General features: G+C 40.1%; 1 protein-coding gene across 3 annotated transcripts in view; it reads left to right on the forward strand.

The window, feature by feature from the left end:
• Positions 1-23,084, forward strand: part of RGS17 (regulator of G protein signaling 17) — a 463,053-nt gene that overhangs the window by 413,254 nt on the left and 26,715 nt on the right. For all 3 annotated transcript variants that reach the window (XM_068151678.1, XM_068151671.1, XM_068151661.1), the window contains exon 2: positions 19,386-19,529. In XM_068151678.1, coding sequence (XP_068007779.1) covers positions 19,411-19,529 — 119 coding nt within the window. In that variant the 5' untranslated portion in view covers positions 19,386-19,410. The remainder of the gene's footprint in view (positions 1-19,385; positions 19,530-23,084) is intronic.

Raw genomic sequence — 23,084 nt, forward strand, 5'->3', positions numbered from 1 at the left:
GTGTATCAGTGTGTACAGTGCCTGTGGTTAAAAAGCTGAAATATCACTGGAAATGAGAGTCATCAGTATCTCATTTTGATGAAAAGAAAAAATAATTAAAATCTAGATTTTCCTTTACTTCATGGAATAGCCTGTGTGACAGTAATGCCCATGAAACAGTTTATGTTCTGCTACTTGCAGGGCTGTGGAGAATTATCTACATGCACACAGCTGCAGAGCTTCATGTTCCTGTTAAAATTCTGTAACAGAATAATTACATCACTGATTGCAAACTATCCCTGTTTATAAAGCCTCTCCATATTTTTATGCTAAATTTTCAAGAAAAAGTAAAAGGGTTTTTTTTTTCACCTCCTAACACCTTTTCTACTGCTGCTACTACCACAGCCTTCTCACTAGCAGAGGATGATGGTAAGGTTCACTGAGACAGCAGTAGTGTTTGCAGCAGAAGTTGTACCCTTGGAAGTGGAAAAAAGTGCAGTATCGAAAGAGTCAGGTACACGTAGGATGAGTGGGAATTTCTGCACTCCTAGGGAGAGGAAATGAGATACTGAAGAGATTTCAAAACCTTTTTATTCTTCCAAATCAAATCTTCTCTCTCCTTTTTTTTTTTTCATCTTTTTTTTTTCTTCTTCCTGCTAGAGCACAACAGGACAGTAGTGATTACAATCTCCCTGTGCAATTATAGCTTTCTAGCCACAGGCATTTTGGTGGCAGATATAATTAATCTTTTCCTTATGCACTTGAGGATGCATTGGGATACTCTCCAAGTTCTCATCTTCAGCAGACACCTTTGTTCCCCAGGGGGGATTTATTCACTGCTACAAATCACTCACTTTGAACATCCTAATCAATACATTTCAAGAGAGTTTGAAAAAATGATGTTTGGAAGCCGTGGTGACTAGTTCTTCATTTAGAAGAAAAACTCTCCTCAAGAGAATGCATAATCTGAAGCACGGCTGCCAAAATTATCAGGGACCCCCTAGATACCTAATTCACTGAAGCAGTCAGTCTTCAGTGGAAATTTTAAGGAATGATAAAACAAAGAGAGAGAAGATACCCAGGTTTTTAGTGTAGTGGCAGTTCATCTTCCAGTCATAACAATAAAAACAGTCTTCTTTGCAGAGGTCTCAATGACATTAAAACCCTAGGTTTTCCAAGAGAACAGATGACAGTCTCAGACTGGATGGGTAAAAGAGCACACTGGGTGCTGCTACTCTTCTTTCTGAAGGCTTGAGCACAGAGAGAGGACACAAATATCACTGTTATAGGAATTTCTTGTAATACCCATAAATTGATTACAATATTTATCTCATCTTGTGTGTACATGTGCTGGTAGGAATGGGGAGGGGAAGGAGGAGGAAAAGCACAGGGAATATAGTGGCTATAAATCACTTGGTTCAGGTCCAGCTTGATTTACTTCAGCCTATCTAGAGGCTGACTGAAATCAGTCTCCAGCCTTGAACTGCTGAATAAGAAGTAGGTAGGTATAGAGGAGGGATCTTTAGAAATGCCATAGTGGCTGGCATTCCTAATTTGTGCAACAAAACCTAGGCTTATCAACACCTCTGCAAAAGAAGAGCATCTGCAATACAGTCAAATGGGTGGCCACATTTACCTCTAAACAGGGAGATCAGAATTTGGGCTTTTGTCACTAATATGGCAATTCATGAATATAAATAATAGTTTCTGTATGTAGAATTTAAATGGTGAGTGATGTGAGTAGGAAAGGACCCACTTCAGCAAAATTGTTCTTGTGGACTAATTTGAATTTGAAGAGACCCCCAAGCTGATAGAAATGCCAATGGGTTTATTCAAGCCCTCTTCTTACTTTTAAAGAGAAATTGGCTTGAGCAAAAATGAGAATATCATTCCAATGGAAATCTATCTTATTTAAATTATTTGGTTCATCTCAAAATGACTGAAATAACTCTACAAAGCTTCTGAACTTTGATTTAGAAATTAACAACTCTGACCAAATTATTTTAAGCATTAGTTGCAGAACAGCACCTTCTCATTGCATCTTTTCTACCCACCATTTCACATGATGCACTTTCAGTAATGAGACTTCAGTGGTATGTGTAGGAATTAGGCAGCAAGGGGAAAACAGTGCATCATAGGAGATAAATCTAGAGAATACTCCAAACATTTGGAAAACTGGTGAATCATGGCATCAGTGGCAGAAACACTCTAATGTAGAACCAGTAAGATCTTCCCACCACTGCTATACCTGCAGAAACCTCTAATGTTGGAAAAAATGCCATTTTCTAGCAGTTACAAGGAAAATGATATTTGGCAGAACCATATCAAATAGTGTTCAGTAATTCACAGCAAGGCACAACGAAGGGTTGTTTTGTTGTTGTTTTTCAGAATATTTTGTGTTTTTTAAACTACAAACTTGAAAATAGCTCTGAAAAGGTTTGTCTATTAGCTGCTATTATCAGCAGCATTTAACTTAAGTCTATTTTTCTGGGAAAAAGTGCAATCAGATTTTAATGTAACTCATTAAATATTTATTTCTAATAACATAAAAGTGTTGTATTATATTATGACACAGTCTACTCTTTGCCTCAACTGTGGCAAATAAGAACAAGTCACATAAATTTTCACCTGAAATGGGATCTAGATAAGGCACTTCAGCTGGAATATTTTGGATTTTTATATCTTATGGAACTAAAAGAAAAAAAGGTCTGAGGAAAACATCTTTCTAATTGTCACCTTTAAAAAAAAAAAAAGAGGCTGAGGAATTTTCTGATGTTAAACCTCCTCCTTAACCTGCTGCAAAGCTTGGAAACTTGAATTGTATTTCCTAGTTATATTCCATAACTTTTTCCCCCTCCCTAATGCATGTGAAGAAGCTGCACAATTGGTGGGACTGGATCTAGTCTAAATACTCATAATACACAAGCAGAGTCTGGCTCTGCTTTACTCAATATGACTGCACTAGACAGTGGCACTGTGCTTTTCCTTCCATGCCCTTCCCCAGCAGCCTCCTTTACCGTTTGCCTCAATGACTGCTGGATAGCTCCTGGATCACAGCCATGCCTAGATAAATGAGAATTTATTATGCTATTCCAGGATGTACTGCTCAAAGCTCTTCACATTCATCTCATTTCTGACTTTTCTGTTTAGGTGTTCTAAGCTGATGATGCTTGTGAGACCTTGCGGTATCTTCCTGCCTGCCCCTCTCCACTAACTTTTTGTATTTAATCCAATTTCAACCAGAGACAATCTCAAAACCAGAAAACTAATTTAAGTGCATGGAAAAGAATCCCAGCAGTTGAGTGAAGGAGAGATGACCTATTAAAGCTCTTGTGAAGAGTTTTTGTCTACAAGCAGAACCTTTACGGGCCAACACAGACTTTGTACAAAACCCTGAGGTTGGAAGAGTTGCTGTGACAGCTCTCTGAGAAGGTTTTCAAAGAGAATTGGGATATAAGGTCTCAGTACAATTTGGCCTTGTATTCAAGCCTGTTCCCAAGCTTCCCCCTCTCTCTGTCCTCTTACAGATCTTAACAGCAAGAGAGAGCTGAAAGAGAGTTTGGGACAGATGTCGGTACTCAAGTCACTGTGCAGCTGAATGGCTGGGCGAGGGGAAGTTGTAGGGAAAGTGGAGCCGCAGATTGCTGTGTGTGCCAGCCGTGCCATGTCCATTCTTCTTTTTAATCCACTTAATGTTGTCCTGTAACGTGTGGTCAACAGGCTGCCCATGGCTTTTGTAAAGATCTTTTAAATTGTTAAAACTTTACTTTGTCCTCCTATCATTACAGGCTTTTCTTTTTTTTTTTTTTTTTTTTTTAAATTTAAATTCAGAAAGAAAACTTCCTAAGTGTATTTCACTGACTAGAGAAAATACAACTCTTCATGCAAAGCTCTGTCTTTTTAACATTATGAAGTACTCAACAAAAGGATGCAAGTGAGCTTCCCGCATGGAGATTATAGTCTGAGTGACAGTAAACAAGAACATCAGACAGCTGCATTGCCAGTGGGCAGAGCCTTTATAGGAAGAGGGATGATAGACCAGGCTTCACTCAGTAACCTGTGAAAATAGTGTTCCAAGAGGTCTTGTCTGCTGGTCTTCAAGAATCGATCTAAATTAAACTGGCTCACTCTAGCCCATTGCACACTCAAGTGGAAGAGCTACTTTAATGGTTTGCAGTGCAGCAACATCACTGTGATTGCAGATCTGTGCATAAGAGTAGATGTAGATTTGACTAGATGCAACCTTTCATCCACATCTTGCTTGTTTTATGAGATTTCAGAGGTTTCAATTATTCACAGCATGGTGGGGTTTTTTGGGTTTTGTTTGGTTGGTTGGGGGGGGGGGGGTGTGTTTGTTTTTGCAGGAGAGCATTCAAGCGGTGTGTGGACCTGGGACTTAGGGACATGGTTTAGTGTTGGCCCTTCAGTGCTGGGTTGAGAGTTGGACTGGATGATCTTTGAGGTCTTTTCCGCCCAGATACATTTTGTGAGTCTACACTTCTCTTTTTAAACTTAAAAAAAAAAAACAACCCAGTAGTACCATAGCCTTCCCTGATCAGTTACTTCTTTGAGCATACAATCATACAAAGAAAAGGGGGAATAAATTAACTTCTGGAATGTTAGTTACTATTGGTGCTTGTCCTCTAAAGTAAAAATATGCTTTCCCAAGAGGAAAAATGGTGGATTCTTTCTATACAAATTTGTATTTGGCATTTGTAGAAATGATAAGAGAGTTAAATCATATACTTGATATGGTTCAAAGAAAAAGAGTAGAAACTGTGATGTTGTTTTTCAGTATGCAAGTTTTTCCATAGTGCAACAGCTGTCAAATTCCACAGGAAGACATAAGTTATTCTTTTCTGTTGGTGAATAGGAAGGAATACATGCACAGCTTGCTATAACAATTTGTTCACTGCAATAGTTGGAAATTTGTATTTTTAAAACTGATGCATTACAAAATTACTATGCAAGGAGTAAGGAGAGAAGAAATCATAACTGGTTTTGTGTTCTTTCCCTGAACCTCCATGCATCCCTTCCAACACACAACATGTTAACTAGCTTTTGGGGCTCCTTACAGTGGTTTAAAAACATCTCAACGTCTCAAGCACTCTGCCTCAGTGTGGTATTTTGTAAATCTTAGATAACTTAGAGATACTACTTTGACTCTTAGCCATTTTATGTATAATTTAGACATTTATGGCTTTCTTTTGCTGCACTCATGCTTCATACTTTTGTTTAGGGAAGAAGGACTATGATACAAGTGTCCACTACCAACAAATAAAGTACCAACAGCTACATAAATATGTGGCGTTTGGGAAGTGACCTTTGAGTAGCTTTGGAGAAAACCATTCTTCCACACAAACTAACAAACAGCATGCTACTGAGGATTCAGGCAGCTGAAGTAGATACTCAAGAGATGATGTACACAAAGGAGATTGCAGCTTTCTAGATGGGCATCCTTCCAGCAAGGGAAGGGCTAAAACAAGGACATGAGAAAGGAAAGAAAACCCCCTTTCTCTCACTGAAAAGACAGTGAGTAAATTCTAGAATGCTCTTTAAATGGCAAGGGGATTTAACCTAGAAGTCTGATTTTTCTTTGTTTTCATGAATCTCTTTTTGTCTTGGGTACTGCCTAATGATTTTGACAGAAGAGTTGTGGTGAGTCTTGCTGCAGCAGCATTAGATGCACATCTGCCTCCTGTATTAGGTTATTGTTTTCACAGCAGAGCTGGCAGACGTGTCATCCAGGGAAAGCCAGTGTCCCCTGGAGTGCAAAGGAAAGTACAAAGGCCATGGAAAGGTAGCTGGGCTAAGACACTGGTGCATGTCAGGAGGATGCAGATAGTACCATAAATGTCTGTCACTCTGGTATTGGCTAAGTGTGTCCTATACCATTGTGCTGGGGTGTTGCAGGTGACACATGGTGACACATGGGTTTGATTGGTGGACCACTAGATGGATAAGGAACTGGCTTGATGGCCGCACCCAAAGAGTGGCTGTCAATGGCTCCATGTCCCAGTGGAGGCCAGTGACAAGTGGAGTCCCTCAGGGATCAGTCCTGGGACCTATCTTATTCAACATCTTTGTGGGGGACATGGACAGTGGCATTGAGTGCACCCTCAGCAAGTTTGCTGATGACACCAAGCTGTGTGGTGCAGCAGACACGCTGGAGGGAAGGGAGGCCATCCAGAGGGACCTTGACAGGCTGGAGAGGTGGGCACAGGCCAACCTCATGAAGTTCAATAAGAGCAAGTGCAGGGTCCTGCATCTGGGTCGAGGCAATCCCAGGCACAAATACAGGCTAGGCAGTGACTGGCTGGAGGATAGCCCTGAGGAGAGAGACTTGGGGGTGCTGGTGGACAAAAAGCTCAACATGAGCTCTCAGTGTGCACTTGCAGCCCGCAAAGCCAATCAGATCCTGGGCTGCATCAGGAGAAGTGTGGCTAGCAGGTCGAGGGAGGTGATCCTCCCCCTCTACTCAGCCCTGGTGAGACCCCACCTGGAGTACTGTGTCCAGTTCTGGAGCCCCTATTACAAGAGGGATGTGGAGGTGCTGGAACGTGTCCAGAGAAGGGCCACGAGGATGATCAGAGGGCTGGAGCACCTCTCCTATGAGGACAGACTGAGGGAGTTGGGGCTGTTCAGTCTGCAGAAGAGAAGGCTCCGAGGTGACCTAATTGTCGCCTTCCAGTATCTGAAGGGGGCCTACAGGAAGGCTGGGGAGGGACTGCTCAGGATCTCAAGTAGTGATAGGACTAGGGGGAATGGAATGAAGCTGGAGGTGGGGAGATTCAGGCTGGATGTGAGGAGGAGGTTCTTCACCATGAGAGTGGTGAAACCCTGGAATGGGTTGTCCAGGGAGGTGGTCGAGGCCCCGTCCCTGGGGGTGTTTAAGAGCAGGCTGGATGAGGCTCTGTCCAGCCTGATCTAGTGTGGGGTGTCCCTGCCCATGGCAGGGGGGTTGGAACTAGATGATCCTTGTGGTCCCTTCCAACCCTGAATGAAACTATGAAACTATGAAACTATGAAATCAAAGCTCAAAGAGCACAGAGTCATCAATTTTTAAATTCTTTGGTGCTTTTTTCTGCTTTCAGGGAATCTTAGAAGAAAACAGCTTCAAGTTCTAGACCTGTGGATTCCACTGCCCAGAGATGTGTTAAGCATGGCCTTTCCATGAGATCTAAGTAGAATGTTTCTGGGTTTTGTGAAAATAAATGTTGTTGCTGAGATGTTTACATTGCGTATATATATATAAAAGCATATATAGAATCATAGAAACATTAAGGTTGGAAAAGATCTTTTAAGATCATTGAGTCAAGCCATTACCCAACTAGTTCAAGGCACCCAGAAATCGAAGGCTGTGTGCCTGTTCTGTATCTCAAAAAACCCTTCCATTAAAATTGTAAAGCTTTTCAAGCTGCACAGCTTGTCACCCCCCTGACACACACTCAGATTTCATGCTCCAAAATGGTTCAAACACAAGATTTAGTCAGGTAAATCCCCATTTTCTGATTTCCCTATTTGTTTATTGTCTTCCCATTTTCCTGCTGGTATCAGCTGCCCTTTTAATTCCATGCATTTTTTTTTTTCTGATAACATGCTGGATAGTAGAAAAGGATAAAAGAGCCCTTGATAGCTCCTCCCAAATAACTGTGCTGAGCTTGTGACTGTGACTAGTGGCTTCCACCTCTCTCCATAGTGTTGAAGTCCCAGGCAGGTTTCAAAACCAGCAGTGAGGGGGACAGAGCCTGAGGAGGGAACAGCACCATATACAGATATATGATGAAACCTTGAGGAAGAATATGGCCACTGTGCTCACTACAGCTTCACAAACCACTAGTAAAGGAAAGAGTCATGTTCCTTTTGTAAGTGGGGAACCCTCTATGACAGAGCATGAAGGACATGAAGCTTTGTAGCAGCAGATGAAACATGAGAGTTGCTGCACAGGATGGGTGACAAATAAGTAGACCAAACAGCATCTAATGCACAATAAGGCAGTACAGTGGAAGATCGGAGCAAATGCAGAATTTCAGACAACAAACCTGCAAGCTTGGGAACAATACCTGCTTCTGTGAAATAGAGATGAGAAACTGAGAGTCATTAGCCATTGGAATGGGCTGCCTAGGGAGGTGGTAGAGTCACCCTCCCTGGAGGTGTTCAAGAGGGGATTGGACGTGGCACTTGGTGCCATGGTTTAGTCATGAGGTCTGTGGTGACAGGTTGGACTTGATGATATTTGAGGTCTATTCCAACCTTGGTGGTTCTGTGATTCTGTGAAAATGAAAGTAAAGCGCTGTTACAGCAGTGAGGGGAGGAGGAAAGATAAATGGAGACGCTAAGACAATGATGTCAAGAATAGTACCTGAAAAAATTTACAAGCACAATGCACGACTTGGGAAACATTTGATTACAATTGGTAGCAAAGATTTAGGTGGGGATAGTAGATTGCATCTTAAAGTTACATTCTAAAGTGCTCATGGCAGCAGAACCATCCAGGGGATAATTAATGTATCTGCCTAAAGTAAAAATTAGTGATCTGTATAGTCTGATAAAAACACAGCAATTAAATTAAAAGACATAGTAAGAAACTTGCAGACAAACCTGGAAGAAGTCAAGAACAAGCCTGTTTGATCTTAATGAAATTAATATTAAACCACATCCCAAAACTGAGATGGCAATCTGGAAGATGCTTAAGCAAAAGTATGATTAAAAGTTTATTCTTTTTTAAGTACTTGATACATTATGCTCTTACCTTATGTAATGTACTGTACCCACGCCATAGCAGCAGTCCTGGTGCCAGTGAGTGCAAGTTATCTTTACCAATAGTCAGAAAACAATGAAAGGACTTTGTTAGCAGTAATGATAACCAAGAGATTGAAAGGAATCCCTCCCATGTATCATCCCTTGTACCTTATCAGGTGCTATTTATAACCATGCACAAATTGAGATGTGAATACCTGCCTATTAGAGGCAAACAGAAATGCTTGATGTGACACAGATACAGTTGAGGACACTGATCTAGTTGAGGATGTCCCTGCTTACTGCAAAGTGGGTTGGACTAGATGACCTTTGGAAGTTCCTTCCAACCCAGATCATTCTATGATTCTGTATCATGGCAAGAATGCTAAGAAATAAAAGTGCCACAGTTCTGAACCTGTTATTCAGATTAGCAGATGACCACCCACAGCACAAGCAAGACATCAACCCCCCACGCTGCCATGGCCTGCATGTCACTTAAGCATCTACAAACTTGGGGTGAGAGTGGAGAAGAAACCAAAGAAGAGTAGTAGAAAGTGACATACACTGACATACAAATCCTGAGCAAACTCTTGAAAACCCTAGGTTAACACCTAAGAATGAAGTCAGAAGTGATAAAATAAATGTATTGTCTGGAGACAGCAGCAAGTTAAATGAGCAGAGAAGTAGCAAAGTGGAAGCAAGAACCTTGCCAACAGCACAGTGCACTCGAGAGAGCCAAGTCATTAAACTAACTGCTATTGATCCAAATACCAGCACAGTGGGAAAGATCATGTCCATTGCATTGGTCTCCTCTCCTTTCCTCACACCAGCAATCATTAGTGCTACCTAGTACAAGTATCAGGAGCTTGCTATGAGTTTAACGGACGTAACATAGTTTGTGGGAAGGAAGTGGAGATTCATTACTGATCCTGTGCAACCAGTCTGACCACTATCTGTCAAGAGTAAACATTCCTTTGGTTTTAAAGTCATAAAGTTCATAAATACAGTAATGTGAGCATGCAAGTAGAGTGTGGACATTCCCTGCCTTTCTTGTTGGAAGCATCATGGGTTTAGATCAAGGCTGTCTTCATGTAATACTTGGATTAACCTTCTCCCATTATTCTAAGCCATCCAGAAAGACCCTGAGCCTGTTTCTAACTCATGCCACCGTACACTCCCGTCCCTCTCAGTTTTACCATGTCAGCCAAATGCCTTCTGTGCCACACCAGACTCTTGAAGTTGTTGAGTAATGTTTATGGTAGCTTTTTCTTTTTCTTTTCACTTTAGAGGGCATACTTCAGAAGTCAGTCTGTTAAACTGAAATAAGCGTGAGGACCAAAGGTCCAGTTATTTCCAAAAGTCCATATTAAGGAAGGGGTTTTGAGGCTATTTTCTGTCCAAATCTGCAACTGCTATTTCCAGAAGGAATTTGAAAAAATAACATGCCTCTAGTAGAGGATGCAAGACTTCACTTTGCAGTTAAGAATATAGGTTCTGTTAATTCAAAGACTAGAACCATGTCCAAAGTCATTTCAGAAAAGCTGTTCTCACACTAAAACTATTTTCCTGATGCCTTCCTTTGTTTTTCAGCCCGTAGTAGCACATGTACCACAAATGAAAGTTGTGTGCCTTCATTAGATTAAATACTGCCATTTCTGCAGATGACTATTTGCCAGAATAGTCTTCTGTGCAGAAAATGTAGTTCACAATTAAAGCTTCTTTGATACTTGAATTGCACTAGCAGATCTTTTTACCCTACATTAGCTGTAAATTCTTGTGCTGCCCTATGATTTTTTCTTAAATTCCTGCAGCAATTTGTACACGATCTGTGCAGTTCACAGAACCCCCAAAATGGCATCTGGCTTTTTACACAGAGAAATGGCTTTGAGCAAAGGGAAAATTACACAGAAATTATAGTACTAATGCATGCAGCAAAGCTCACTGTGTTCTCAAGAGTCTTCTTAGTGTCCTCTTTATGAGGAATGTCATGGGCTTTAACACTTCTTTCCAGCAATACACCAAGATCTGTATTTTACCCCCTGTGCGAAAAGTGTTTTCAGTATCATATGTCTAAGTCAGCTGCAGCCATGCTAGCCAAATAGGTAAGTGGATGGTAGTGTAAAATAAGATTCTCTGATGTTTTTCAAACCCATACAAATAAAAACAATATGCTTTAAAAAAAGATAAATGGTTTCCTGATGAGTTTTAGATTTTGCTTTTTATGAACTGCTCCTGAAAACTGTAGAGTGCTCTTAATAATAATTTTACTATAGCTCCCTATAAACCACATGCAGGCACCTCAAAGTTTTCAATAATGCATTACTGTCAGGCTTAATATTTTGTTACTGAGCAACAGCATCTGCTTCAGAAGTACAAATGCATATCTACATGATGATGCAGAGTTAAGTGGGGCTTCCTCAGGATGCTAAATTCACCGTAAAATAATAAGAAGAAATCTCAGAAATCCTTTATGAGCACAAAAGCTATCTGGCAAAGTCATAAAAAGAATATTACTGTACACAAAGAAAAGATTTTGTAAGGTTTGGCCAAATTGCACAGTTTCAATTTAAATGAATATTCACGTAGCAGTTTTCTATCCTAATAAAACATTAGGTGTCTGAACAATTTCTTCTAAGTGTCCACACAGTTTCTTTTTCTTTTTATTCCATCAATGAACTGAATGTCCCCTGTATGGCCTTCTTAGGGCTTGCTCCAAAAGACTTAGGAAAGACTCAAACATATCCAGGACAGAAGATCTGACAGAAGGATATCTGTGTGGAAGAGGTGTGCACGTCTTGAAACTCTATGCTGACTTGCAGTAACTGATAAGATGTTTTGCTGTAGACAATGAAGTCTTCATTTCTCCAAAAGAAAAAATCAGAGGGTGAAATAAGTATTCAAACCTAGAATTTCAAGTTACTACCAAAAGGTGATCTACCATTTACAGAAGAAGAATGGCTGAATGAAGGCTGTGGGTTGTCTTGGGCACTCCAAGCTAGTTAAGAGATGTAAATCCCTACCACATTGGAAATCAATGTAGGACCATCAAAGTTAAAAGCAATAATTCATATAGCTTGATGTAGGCTGCCAGGCTTTTAAAATTAAAAGCTATGATATATGCATGTCCTTTATTGGCAGAACTCAGAATCTGTGCACTGGCCTGTATGCCACATTGATAAGGGCTTTGTGTGCAATATAAATGTTGAATTACAAATACATGGGCCAACTTCTGTTTGAATTCAGAGTTTCTTACTGTTTTTAGAACTTAGACTTGTTACAAAAATACAACTTTGGAAGAACTGAGAAAAGCAAATCTGCTAATATTTGGATTTGTCATTTACATTCTGACATGACTACTGTGAACAAAAATAGTTTTCTGGAATTGCCTTTTTCATTGATCTTTCCTTTCAAAACAAAAATTCTTAAAAATGCAAATGTTTCAAACTTTCTGCTGCAATTAATTGACGCTTCCATATAGGCTATATTTAAATCAACTAAAGTGCAATTAAGGTTTCATTGTTGCAAATAGCTTCGAATTGTTCTGTAACAGACTACAGATACATTGAAATAAGTAAATGCAGCCCAAGGTAACTCAATTACACTTCTGGTAGACTTATTCTTCCCTATTACTTTACATTACTTTATTTGCAAAATGCTGAATAGTTTTTTAGGATTTAGTGGCAAAAGGGAGAATGTACCCTTGTCACCATTTCTTTTGGACAGCATGAGTAGTATTAGATGCCGTTGCTCTATGAACACCGTCAGGAGCCATTAAAAGGGTGCTCATTGCTTTACTGTCTTGATTTTACTACTCACTCAGCATTGGGAGGGGTGTTTGGGAATCTTCATAGTTTAGAGACATCTGATTAAAAATCTCTTGGCCTCTCTTCATTTAGCTTGTGGCACCCTTAAGATGCTCCTCTAGATGATGGAAGACAGCACAAATGAAAGATCAGTGTTGTATTAGGGCTATTTTTGCATTGCACAGCAGCACATATATCTGTGAGATTATTTAAATGGCAGGTGCATCCAAGTTGTGTTGCACTGTTCTGGTACACTAGTTAGTCTGCCCTTAAAAAAAACTATGGCTTTAAAACAGATAACATATCACAAATCATTAAAAGCATTCGTGGATGGTTTTTGCTTAGCATTTCGAGTGAAAATATGTCTTCTATATTAAATATTCAACAAGGCACCTAACTGCTCTGAAAAATAAATGAATAGTATTTTAGGGATATAGCTGGAAACGAAAATGCAAGCAAATAATCCAAACTGATAAAAATCACTCTAATTATGTCCAAACAACTCATTAAAAAAAAAAAAAAAAAGGAAGTGTTAATGTATCTCTGGTAATTTATAAATGTTAAAATTTCCCAAATATGTGGGAAATCCACAATATACAAAGCATTCTTCAGTGTACTTTTCTTTCTTACAATGAAGTTCGAGTGGAGTCTTACATGGATGTTTACCTTAATGTTTAGCTCTTGAATGCTTTCAATATCCCTAAACTTAAAAAAAAAAAAAAATTAAAATATCATGTAGGGGTCCATGTACCAGTTGAATGCCACTTAAGACAGTGAAAACCTGATTAAGAGATTATCTATTATCACATCTGGGGCTTGTATAAGCTAATAAAAGGTCTGAATTTATGTAAGCTACACAGTTGAGGTTTTAGTCCTTGATAGGCAAAGTTAAAGGAAGCAAACGAAAGCAGAAGAGCTGATGTGATGTATCACCTCCCCAAAAAATATTTTAAGGGCTAAATTTCTTGCCTGCAGAGGAAATCACCCTCAATACGCTTAAGTCATTGACTGCTCCTTTCTGATGCAAGGTGATCTTTCTTGCCTGTTGCAGAAGTTTGAAGACAAGACAGATCGCTCTAGGTGATTCTGCTCCAATTCCATCCTGAAAGATAAGCCATTACGTGTCCTACCTGCAACAAAAAGACAAAATTCCACTTCACTGCTGTATAAAATGATGATATGTGTTTATCCACACTCTTACATGTTCTCTGTCTTTCAAAACAGCCATTAGAGAATCACTCCAGAAGATACAATAGAAAAAATTCTCAATCCCTAATGGAGTTTCAAGATGTTTCTGTGACTTCCTATCACATGAACTTTTTCAGAGAGAGAGTGGGACAGAAATGCTTACAGGATGCTCATGTGCAAGAGAAGCCTCCAAAATGAGCAGAAGGGGTTGGATGGGACAGTGCCAAAAGTTCAGATAATTTGCAGGACTGTAATGGGAGGCTTTTGAGGCCAGGGGGAGGAAAAAAAAAAAATAAAAAGCTTGTTCTTGCTTCATCAGAGGATAACCAACAATAGAGACACTGAAATGATGCGGTCTGTGTTTTGTGGCACATCCAACACCTTGCGAATCTCTGGGAAAACACTCTTAAGACCTTAGCACAAGTCTTGTGGGAGGTGGAGAGCCAAGGAAGATGCAACTTCAGGAGTTATCTTCTTTTCATCTTCCAGAAGCACTCAGTGGATGTTAATATTACTCTAGTCAGTATTCAGTAGGGCTACTCTCCTGGTTTGAGGCCAGGCAGTTCCTCTCTTGCCCCTGATAGGGGCAAAAGAATGACACTCACATAAATGGATTGCAGAAGTGAGGGAAAGTTTAAATGGAAAAGCAATTAGTGTTGTACAGGAAGCTACAGGCATAGTGACAAAAGAAACTCAAAGCATACAGAGTCCTCTACAGCACACCCAAAAGCCTCCCAACACTTCCCTTCTCCCCACCTGCAGTTATACCCAAAACCCCCCCAGGTCCCTCCCCTCCCCCGCCCACCACAGCTAGGCTAGTCTCAGGCTGGCCAGGCCTGAGACTGCCCCTCCCCCTACTCCTCCAGGCATTAGGCCTAGGCAGGCCTAAGAGGCCTTGAGATAACTCCCCACCATTACCTGATAGGGAGCATCTCCCACAAGAGCAGAGAGGGAAGAAAGAGGAAGTAAAAGACTTTGCAGATGGATTTATAGGGCGCAGGACATTATGGGTATGAAATATGCTATCTCCTGTGTCCACCCACTGGGCTAGACACCCAGGACACCAGAGGTGTAACCTGTGTGGCAGCAACAGGAGGCACCCAGCCTAAACTGCTGCAGCTGTCCAGATATAAATGTAATAAACCAAATGATTCTTCCATCAGTTATTCCTTTTTGAGCTGTCTTCCCAAGATACTGCTTTGTGCCAAGGGGATTTCTGTAATAATTACCCCTGAGTACCCAGTGGAATAAGCAGTAATTACACTGTCTAAACATAGAAATGGATCCTTGTGCCATGGGTTTCAAAACTGACAGGAAGCCTTACTCCAGATTTCTATGGGTTTTATAGTTTTCATTTCCTCTAGCACTGCAAGATTGAAGATACACAGAGGGCTGCACAGATTTCTTACTCTACCATTTCTGTGAACTACCTCTCTTATATAACAGTTTCTGTACCTTTTGGTTCCTGTCTTCAGCTGCACAGTAAGGACAATAGATGTTCTGCAAAATTAAATCCTTCATGGTTATGGGATTGCTCAGAGGGCCATAAGACCTACCCATCTTCAAGAGAATGAGTCAGGCAAGCAAACTAGTATACCATTTGTATTTCCTATCAGCACAATTGGAAACCAAAAGACTGTTAGTAAACCACACCACCAAATGGAGGCAAAGAATTAGATGCAAAACTGGCAGAAGAAACTTACACCTGTGTTGTGATTACCTGAAAGATCATATAGAGTACCATGGAGAAAAATTCTTTCACTGGACAAAGGTCCATCTTCACTACCTGGTTATTTTTGCCAGATCAGAAGGTTTCAGGAAGATTGCAAATGTTGAAAAAGCTAGAAAGCAAACTGAGATCTTGGAGACAGCAGGTACAATTTGTACCACTACCCTAGATGGTCTGCTCAATATCTATTCATAATACTCTCCTTTACAGTTTTGTGGTTTCATCCTTAATTACAGAAAAATAATTTATCTGATCAGACTGACTTGGTGAGTTAAAGATTCTAAATTTCTTCTTCGTGACTTAGACCAAGGCACCAAATACAAACCCTCTGTCTACAGTTCAGACTCTAAATATAGCCAAGAATTAAGATATTCCTGCTTCTACATCCTAAATAATCTAATGGAATCAATTATGCGTTTGCGTAGATGACATCTGGTATTTGCAAATACAGCATGAAACATGAAATCCAACCAAAATAAGCATGGAACTAAAGTTTCCACCCATCCTACTTCATCCTCAGTAAACACATTATTGTTTTGCATCACAGGGTGGATTTTCATGATTTCTTACAGACTTCAGCTTAGAACTTCTCCAAGAGAATGTAACAGAAGCAGAAGAAAAAAGCTGATAACTGACTTGCAACTACTGGTTAAAGCAGATGAAGGAACATCGTTCATGTATTAACTGAGAACATTGTCCCATCACTTGGTTTTTCAGCCTTGCATTCTTATTGACCAGCTTACCAGTCATACTAAGATAAATAACAGTTTGCATTGTTAGATACAACAAGGCGATGAGTGAATGCTACCCTGGTGTTCCCACTTTCTGGGGAAAGGACAGAATCTGAAATAGATTAAATACAACATTGCCCCACTGTGCCAGTAAGATCTTTGCCTGTTATATTAGGAAGCTAAGGGTAGTCCCTTTGCACAGTATCCATGTTAACCAGCTGTTTCAGAATATATTCCCTTGCAGCATTTTCCTAGCTTTATAATTAATGTTTATCCTCAACTAGCCAAAAATACTGCATTAGGGATAGAATGCAAACTATTGCTGAATGTAGGTACACAGGATTTTGAGGGGGTTAATTACCTGCTTTCTTTTTTCCCCCCTCTTTTCAAACACAGCCTAAATAAATAAATATAGGGAGGACTGCCCTCTTCCTTCTCCAAGCAATTCAGTCAGGAAGGGGATGAGTCATGTCCCTTCCCGTGTTCCAGAGTATGGTCAGATAGCTTGTGGGTCCTGAGCAGCCCTGGAGTAAACCATGCCTCATGAAGTGCTCTACAACAAAGACTCATGTTTCCCTACAAGTCTTGTTGCTACCATATACTGCCAGACTTGTAAACCTCCCAAACAGCTGGTCATGACAGTCCATACTGAAATGTAAACACTGGAGAATTTTCAGTGGTAGAGGTTGCTGATCAGGTTTAAGGTTGTGAACCATTTCTGTGAAGCAACAGTTCTGACTGCCCTCCTAGATATGCTATGTGCTGTGTGTAGGGAATTAGTTGCAGATTTTACTTTTCTGCAGCTGCAGAACTCACATCTGTTTCACTATTGCTTCCTGCCAGTGTGAGGAGGGATGGAAGGAAGGGGTTCCCATACTCTCATGACCGGCCTGATGTTCACTTTCCTCCCTTGCTCTGGCCCAAGTGCTCACATTTTCCCAGGGTGAATATGACTTGAGATGTGAAATGAGGCCATTTTGTGGGTTTTGTGGTTTTTTGCTTTCTGCTTTTAAATTAATTACCTTTTTATCCATTTCACCAAGTAACTGCACAAGTGCTGCTGATTAGCACAGAGAAGGAGGCAACTCAAGTGAAAGAATGAGTGACTGTGAGCTGTGCAGGAAGAAAGGAAGAGAGACATTTGTTTGAGTGGCAGCAGCAGCTTGTGTGTGTTCAAGTTATTGTGAAACTACATCAGAGTCACTAGCTATTGTCATCATGTCTGAAAGGATAACCTTCATCTTGTATCTAAAGTGCAGGAGATTCTAGCTGTGGTATGTTTTACACATATCGCTAAGTTTGTGTAAGAAGTGTATGACTTTAGGTCCACAGGTGCATAAGATGTTTTCATTCCATCTTACAGCCCTCCAAACACCTAAATATGAATAATTTCACTAATTTCAGAAACTATTAAATGCGATTTTATACAAATATTCTAGAATCTCTATCTTGCAAGAAACAAACATTCCCTGTGAAAATATCTGGCTTTAATTCCTTTCACCACAGTCATTGCACTTGCTGAAGTAAGTACCATTCACAACATGACACAGCTATCTGTGAAATAATTTAGCTGCATCATGCACAGTCAGCAGAAGTTCAACACTGTCATTTGGAGAAAGTGACTCCATATTTTAACTTACTGTCTGAAATACATGTTATGCTGTGACACTTTTCCTTCCTGTCATAAACGTATGGGCAGTTTTATAATTATCTCAAAGTATCCCTTGTTAACAGCATGTTTACATGTGATTAAAAAAAAATATGTCATTTTAATTTTCAGAACTTCACCAACTCTAGACCCTAAGAAGTAATATCAATAGCATAAGCAGGTGCACTCACCACAGGTAGTTAAATGGTCCTTCAGTATCTAACTTGACTGAACACTTCAGAAATAACTTGATTCCACTGAATCACAGCGTTCATGGAAAATTCAGCTATGCAAGAAGCTGAAATAACCACCAGCCTTGGGTTTTGCAGCATGAGTTCTGAAGCTTACTATCCTTGCTACATGTTGCCATGTGTAACCTGTCTTGTAAGGACAGTTACAGAAGAGAAAAACTTCCAGAGTTTTAGCAACTATGTAAATGCAAACTCTCACAGAGGCTGGGTGAATTTCATGCAGACAGTAGCGTATCTCTTGGTTCTCTGTGCGTGATATACCAAGGTGGCAAATCAGCCATGCCCTGCCTTTCCCCATCACTTCTGGCTGCAGCAACAGTATGCCCTGGGGGTGTGGAGTGTAGCACAAGCCCACTTCTGTTTTAAATTAGGCTTCTCCCCACTGTAATTTGTTTGTATATTTCCAAAGACAAAAATACTAAAATTTATTCTAATTTATATATGCATGTTATAGCCATTGCTCTGGGAAACTTAAAGTCCTACAAAGAAGATATGAACCATTAGAAGGATACTGACATCTAAACGTTTCTAAATAACATAACTTGGCAATAAATGTTTTAACTTCTTTTGAATACTAAGTAATGCATGGAATATTACTTCCAGCTGCATATTGTAAGTCACTGGAAAGAAAAATATCTTGGCCTAATTAAACCTAGGAAAGGCTGGGAATGAGCAAGAAAAAAATCTCCTGTGACCAGAAAATAGCCCCAAAGTTGGATTTTAGAAATTCATCTTTAATATTCATTTTATTTACAGAGAATAACTCTTTAGTAGCAAACCTCCCAGTTATGGCATTTACAATAATCTTGTCTTTTAACAGACAGCTATTAATGCCCACGATATATCACTTATGCCAGTTTCATTGGTCTAGCATTGACCAGAGAAGTCAATAAATAAAAAAGATCAGTTTCTAGCTAATGTTTAAAGTGAATATCCATCCTGCTGTATTTTTAGTACAATGGAAAGAGCACTGAGAGTCATATGGTAAGGAACAACTCAGTCTCTACCAAGTGCTATACAAGCTGTGGAGCTTGCTGTTCAAAAGGGTAATAAACAGTCCTTTTAGTCCAGCCAAAGCGATAAGAATAGATGTGATTCAACAGCACAGTAGCATAAGCGTGTCCCTAAAATGTGATCTTCTGGAAACTGCTTTTAGCATAATAGAACTATTACTTGGCCAGCACAGTTGATGGCCACATGCTTTTGTCACTATGAGCTGTGAAAATCAGTAGAATCAGAGACTGCTGTAGAAATGTGAATGTACTTTATGACGGTCTGTAGTAATTCTGTACATCTCTTATGTCTGTGTTCTTATAGCCACTTGGGCACTGAAGTAGCTGAAATGAGAAAGAGGCAGCAGTCACAAAATGAAGGAACATCAGCTGTGTCTCAAGCACCTGGAAACCAAAGGCCCAACAACACGTGTTGCTTTTGTTGGTGCTGTTGCTGCAGCTGCTCATGGTATGTCCTGTAGTATATTTGATTCCATATCCACCAAAGGTAAACAATGAGAATGGCAAGCACTAGGAACATGTAAACTTCTGGGAGAGGATTGCTGCCAAGAGGCGCAATTTAACATTTCACATTAAAATTTGATTAAACAAGTCCCTGATTTGGTTGGACATCTTGTGAGGGGGAAGAGGAGAGAATAGTAAACTCAAGCTATATTTACCCTACTTGTAATTAAGGGAGGACATTTCAGTTGTAAAACTACTCTGCGTGAATGAGAGACTTCATGCTGAACATTTTGTAATTTGCATTCAAAACATTTTTTTTTCCTGCTTATGCTTTTGATATTGTAGTTCTCTGCATTCAGAAGGACAAACAGGAGGTGTCCATAAATGTGAATATATGGTGACCTGTTTTACTACCTAGCTGTTGAATAATGTATATTCTGTAAATCTGAAAACACAAGTCTTAAATTCTACTTTATCTTTTAACCTGCATGACATAATTTTAGGGGGGGAAAAAAAAGGTCAAAATTCGAGTGTGCTTGTCTCTTCTTAAAGAGTGCACTTGGAAGATTAAAGCCAGTTTAAGAAATAGTTGTAAAATATCAGAGATGTATCTGGTCTTTATTTCTCATTTTCATGATCACGGTATCAAAATTTTAAGTAATTGACATGCAGTGCTGTCAGAGCCTGTGCATCCTGTTACATACAAAATTCAGTCTTTTTGGAGTGACCATTCCTTTATGTATCTGTATTATTTTCATTTGACTCAACCATCTGGCCCCAGTCTGAAATCTATGACTTAGATAGAGTTAAAGATTAAAGATATATACCATCACATGCCCACCAAGTATCAAATGGGACAGCTTTTTTCCAAGATGCCTCATCCTGGAGGCAGTACCACAGTGGACCTGCTTTGGCTGTTAATTCCAGTTTCACCAGGAGGCAGAGGATATTTGGAGTAAGGACAAGATGAGCTCATACTTTTACAAAAGTTACTTTGCAATGTGTCCAACCCATACAACAGAGGTGTAAGTGTATTAAAAGGGAATAAAATTGGGGATTGTTTTTCCATTGTTACCTGTGCCTTTTGACAAGGGCACTATGTAAGTAAGATTGCTATACTGTTACAGACCAGAAGTTCATTTAGTTCAGTATCCTATTTCAGAAAGTGACCTGTAGCAGATGCCACAAGGAGAGGATAAAACAAATGGATGCATACCTGCTTAGCCTACCCACAGAAAAATGCCTCAGAACTTCTGGCAATCTGCACCTTAGGGGCTTCCTGGTCCAGAGGTTATTCTGTGTGGTTTATAGCCCTTAATGGAATTTTCTTTCATTAATTTGTCAAACCATTTTCTGAAGCGACTTCCTGACCTCATCCAAATTTTTGTCATCCAGGATTTCCTTTAGCAATAAATTCTACAATAGACCTGTGCATTCTGGAACTATTACTCCCTTTTATTTGTTTCAACTTACTAGATGTTAATTTCATTGAATGCCTCCTTGTTCTTATGATTTTGAAGCACGGCAAGTAATTGTTCCCGGGATGATCAAGATTTTATAGAGATCTCTCTCATGTCCCCCTTCTGCCTTTTCTTCCATAGTCTTCTCTGTTTAAATCTCTATGATACAGCAAGTGACCCAAAACATGATTTATTCTTCTCTGTTCTGTCTATTCACCTACATTGTGTTTCTCTGTGTACCTTTCCTATTCTGCTGTCTGCTGTCTGAGATGTGAGTAGATCTGTTGCAGTAGTCAAGGGAGATGTGAGTAGATCTGTTGCAGTAGTCAAGACATGGATGCACCATAATTTCTGTTTGCTCTTGATTTTTTTTATTATTTATTCCTAGCATTCCATTTGCTTTTAAACAACTCCTGAGATGATGTTTTTGTAGTTGTCTACCATGATTACAACATCTTTTTACTGAATGAAAATGAAGTCTATCATTGTGCACACACAGCCAGGGTTGGCTTTTGCCTTTGTGGTGGGTTGAAATTACCTGCAAAATAAAATTGCCAGACCAGCTCAGTTGGAAGCAAATGAAGCTATATTTACAAGCATACTAAAATCTAGAAATACAAAATGCAATTAATATGTATAAAACATACAATATTTACATATATTTACAATTCATAAACAACACAAGAAACCCCCTGGACAAAACTGGGGCCCTACTATTAGCTTCCCCCTCTCTGCTCTCTTCCCCCCACCCTGTACAAGGGAAAAGAGAGAAGAAAAACAGAGAATAACTTGTTAGTACTTAGCCACAACAAAGAAACGCAGCCAAGGTCAGCAAGCCAGCAGAAGCAACTAGCTAGTATCTGCTAAGCAAAGAGCTGAGAAAGAAAGTTTAGAATAAACCTTTATTTAGAATAAACCAAACCAGGTTGGAAGAGACCTTCAAGATCATCATGTCCAACCCATCAACCAATCCAACCCACCCAAACAGCTAACCCATGGCACCAAGTACCCCATCAAGTCTCCTCCTGAACACCTAAAATGACGGCGACTCCACCACCTCCCTGGGCAGCCCATTCCAATGGCGCAATCACTCTCTCTGTATAGAACTTCTTCCTAATATCCAACCTGAACCTCCCCTGGCGCAGCCTGAGACTGTGTCCTCTTGTTCTGGTACTGGTTGCCTGGGAGAAGAGACCATCATCTGCCTGTCTACAATCTCCCTTCAGGTAGTTGTAGAGAGTGATAAGGTCACCCCTGAGTCTCCTCTTCTCCAGGCTGAGCAACCCCAGCTCCCTCAGTCTTTCCTCATAGGGCTTGTGTTCCAAACCCCTCACCAACTTTGTTGCTCTTCTCTGGACTCATTCCAGCAAGTCAACATCCTTCCTAAACTGAGGGGCCCAGAACTGGACACAGGACTCGAGGTGTGGCCTAACCAGTGCAGTGTACAGGGGCAGAATGACCTCCCTGCTCCTGCTGGCCACACTGTTCCTGATGCAGGCCAGGATGCCATTGGCCCTCTTGGCTGCCTGGGCACACTGCAGGCTCATGTTCAGCCTGCCATCGACCAATACCCCAGGTCCCTCTCTGCCTGGCTGCTCTCCAGCCACTCTGACCCCAGCCAACTACATACAACTAACTTAATATTAGTTATCAGACCAATGGGAGTTATCAGAGCAATGGGATTAATTAGACCTTATAATTATTCTTCTTTTGCCTCCAAAGGTACTGTATTTACATTCTACCACTTTCTACTCAATCTGTTGAAAAGTTTCGTAGGTATCAGTCTAAAACTGGCACAGCCTTGCAGACTAGAACATAAATGGCTAAAAAAGTATCACTCTAATTTCTAAAACTTAGGACAATGATATTACTTTTAAGCATGCTACAGCAAAAGAAGTCTGATTTGACAGCTATACTCTTATTTTGAACGTTTTGTGAGGTCTGTGACCCTTGGAGTGCCTCCATTCCTTGGAATGCAATACCATTATAATATTTGAAGCTTATGAATATTAAGCTTAAATTAGAGTAAATATTGTTTAAAATGTAGGATATCCCTTCATTTGCCTTAGTAGTTGGTTTTGCTGTAAATAGCTTCTGTC

Source organism: Melanerpes formicivorus, unplaced genomic scaffold, assembly GCF_026170545.1.
Source record: "Melanerpes formicivorus ecotype bairdi unplaced genomic scaffold, bMelFor1.0.p_v2 SCAF_2, whole genome shotgun sequence".
Lineage (NCBI taxonomy): Eukaryota > Metazoa > Chordata > Aves > Piciformes > Picidae > Melanerpes > Melanerpes formicivorus.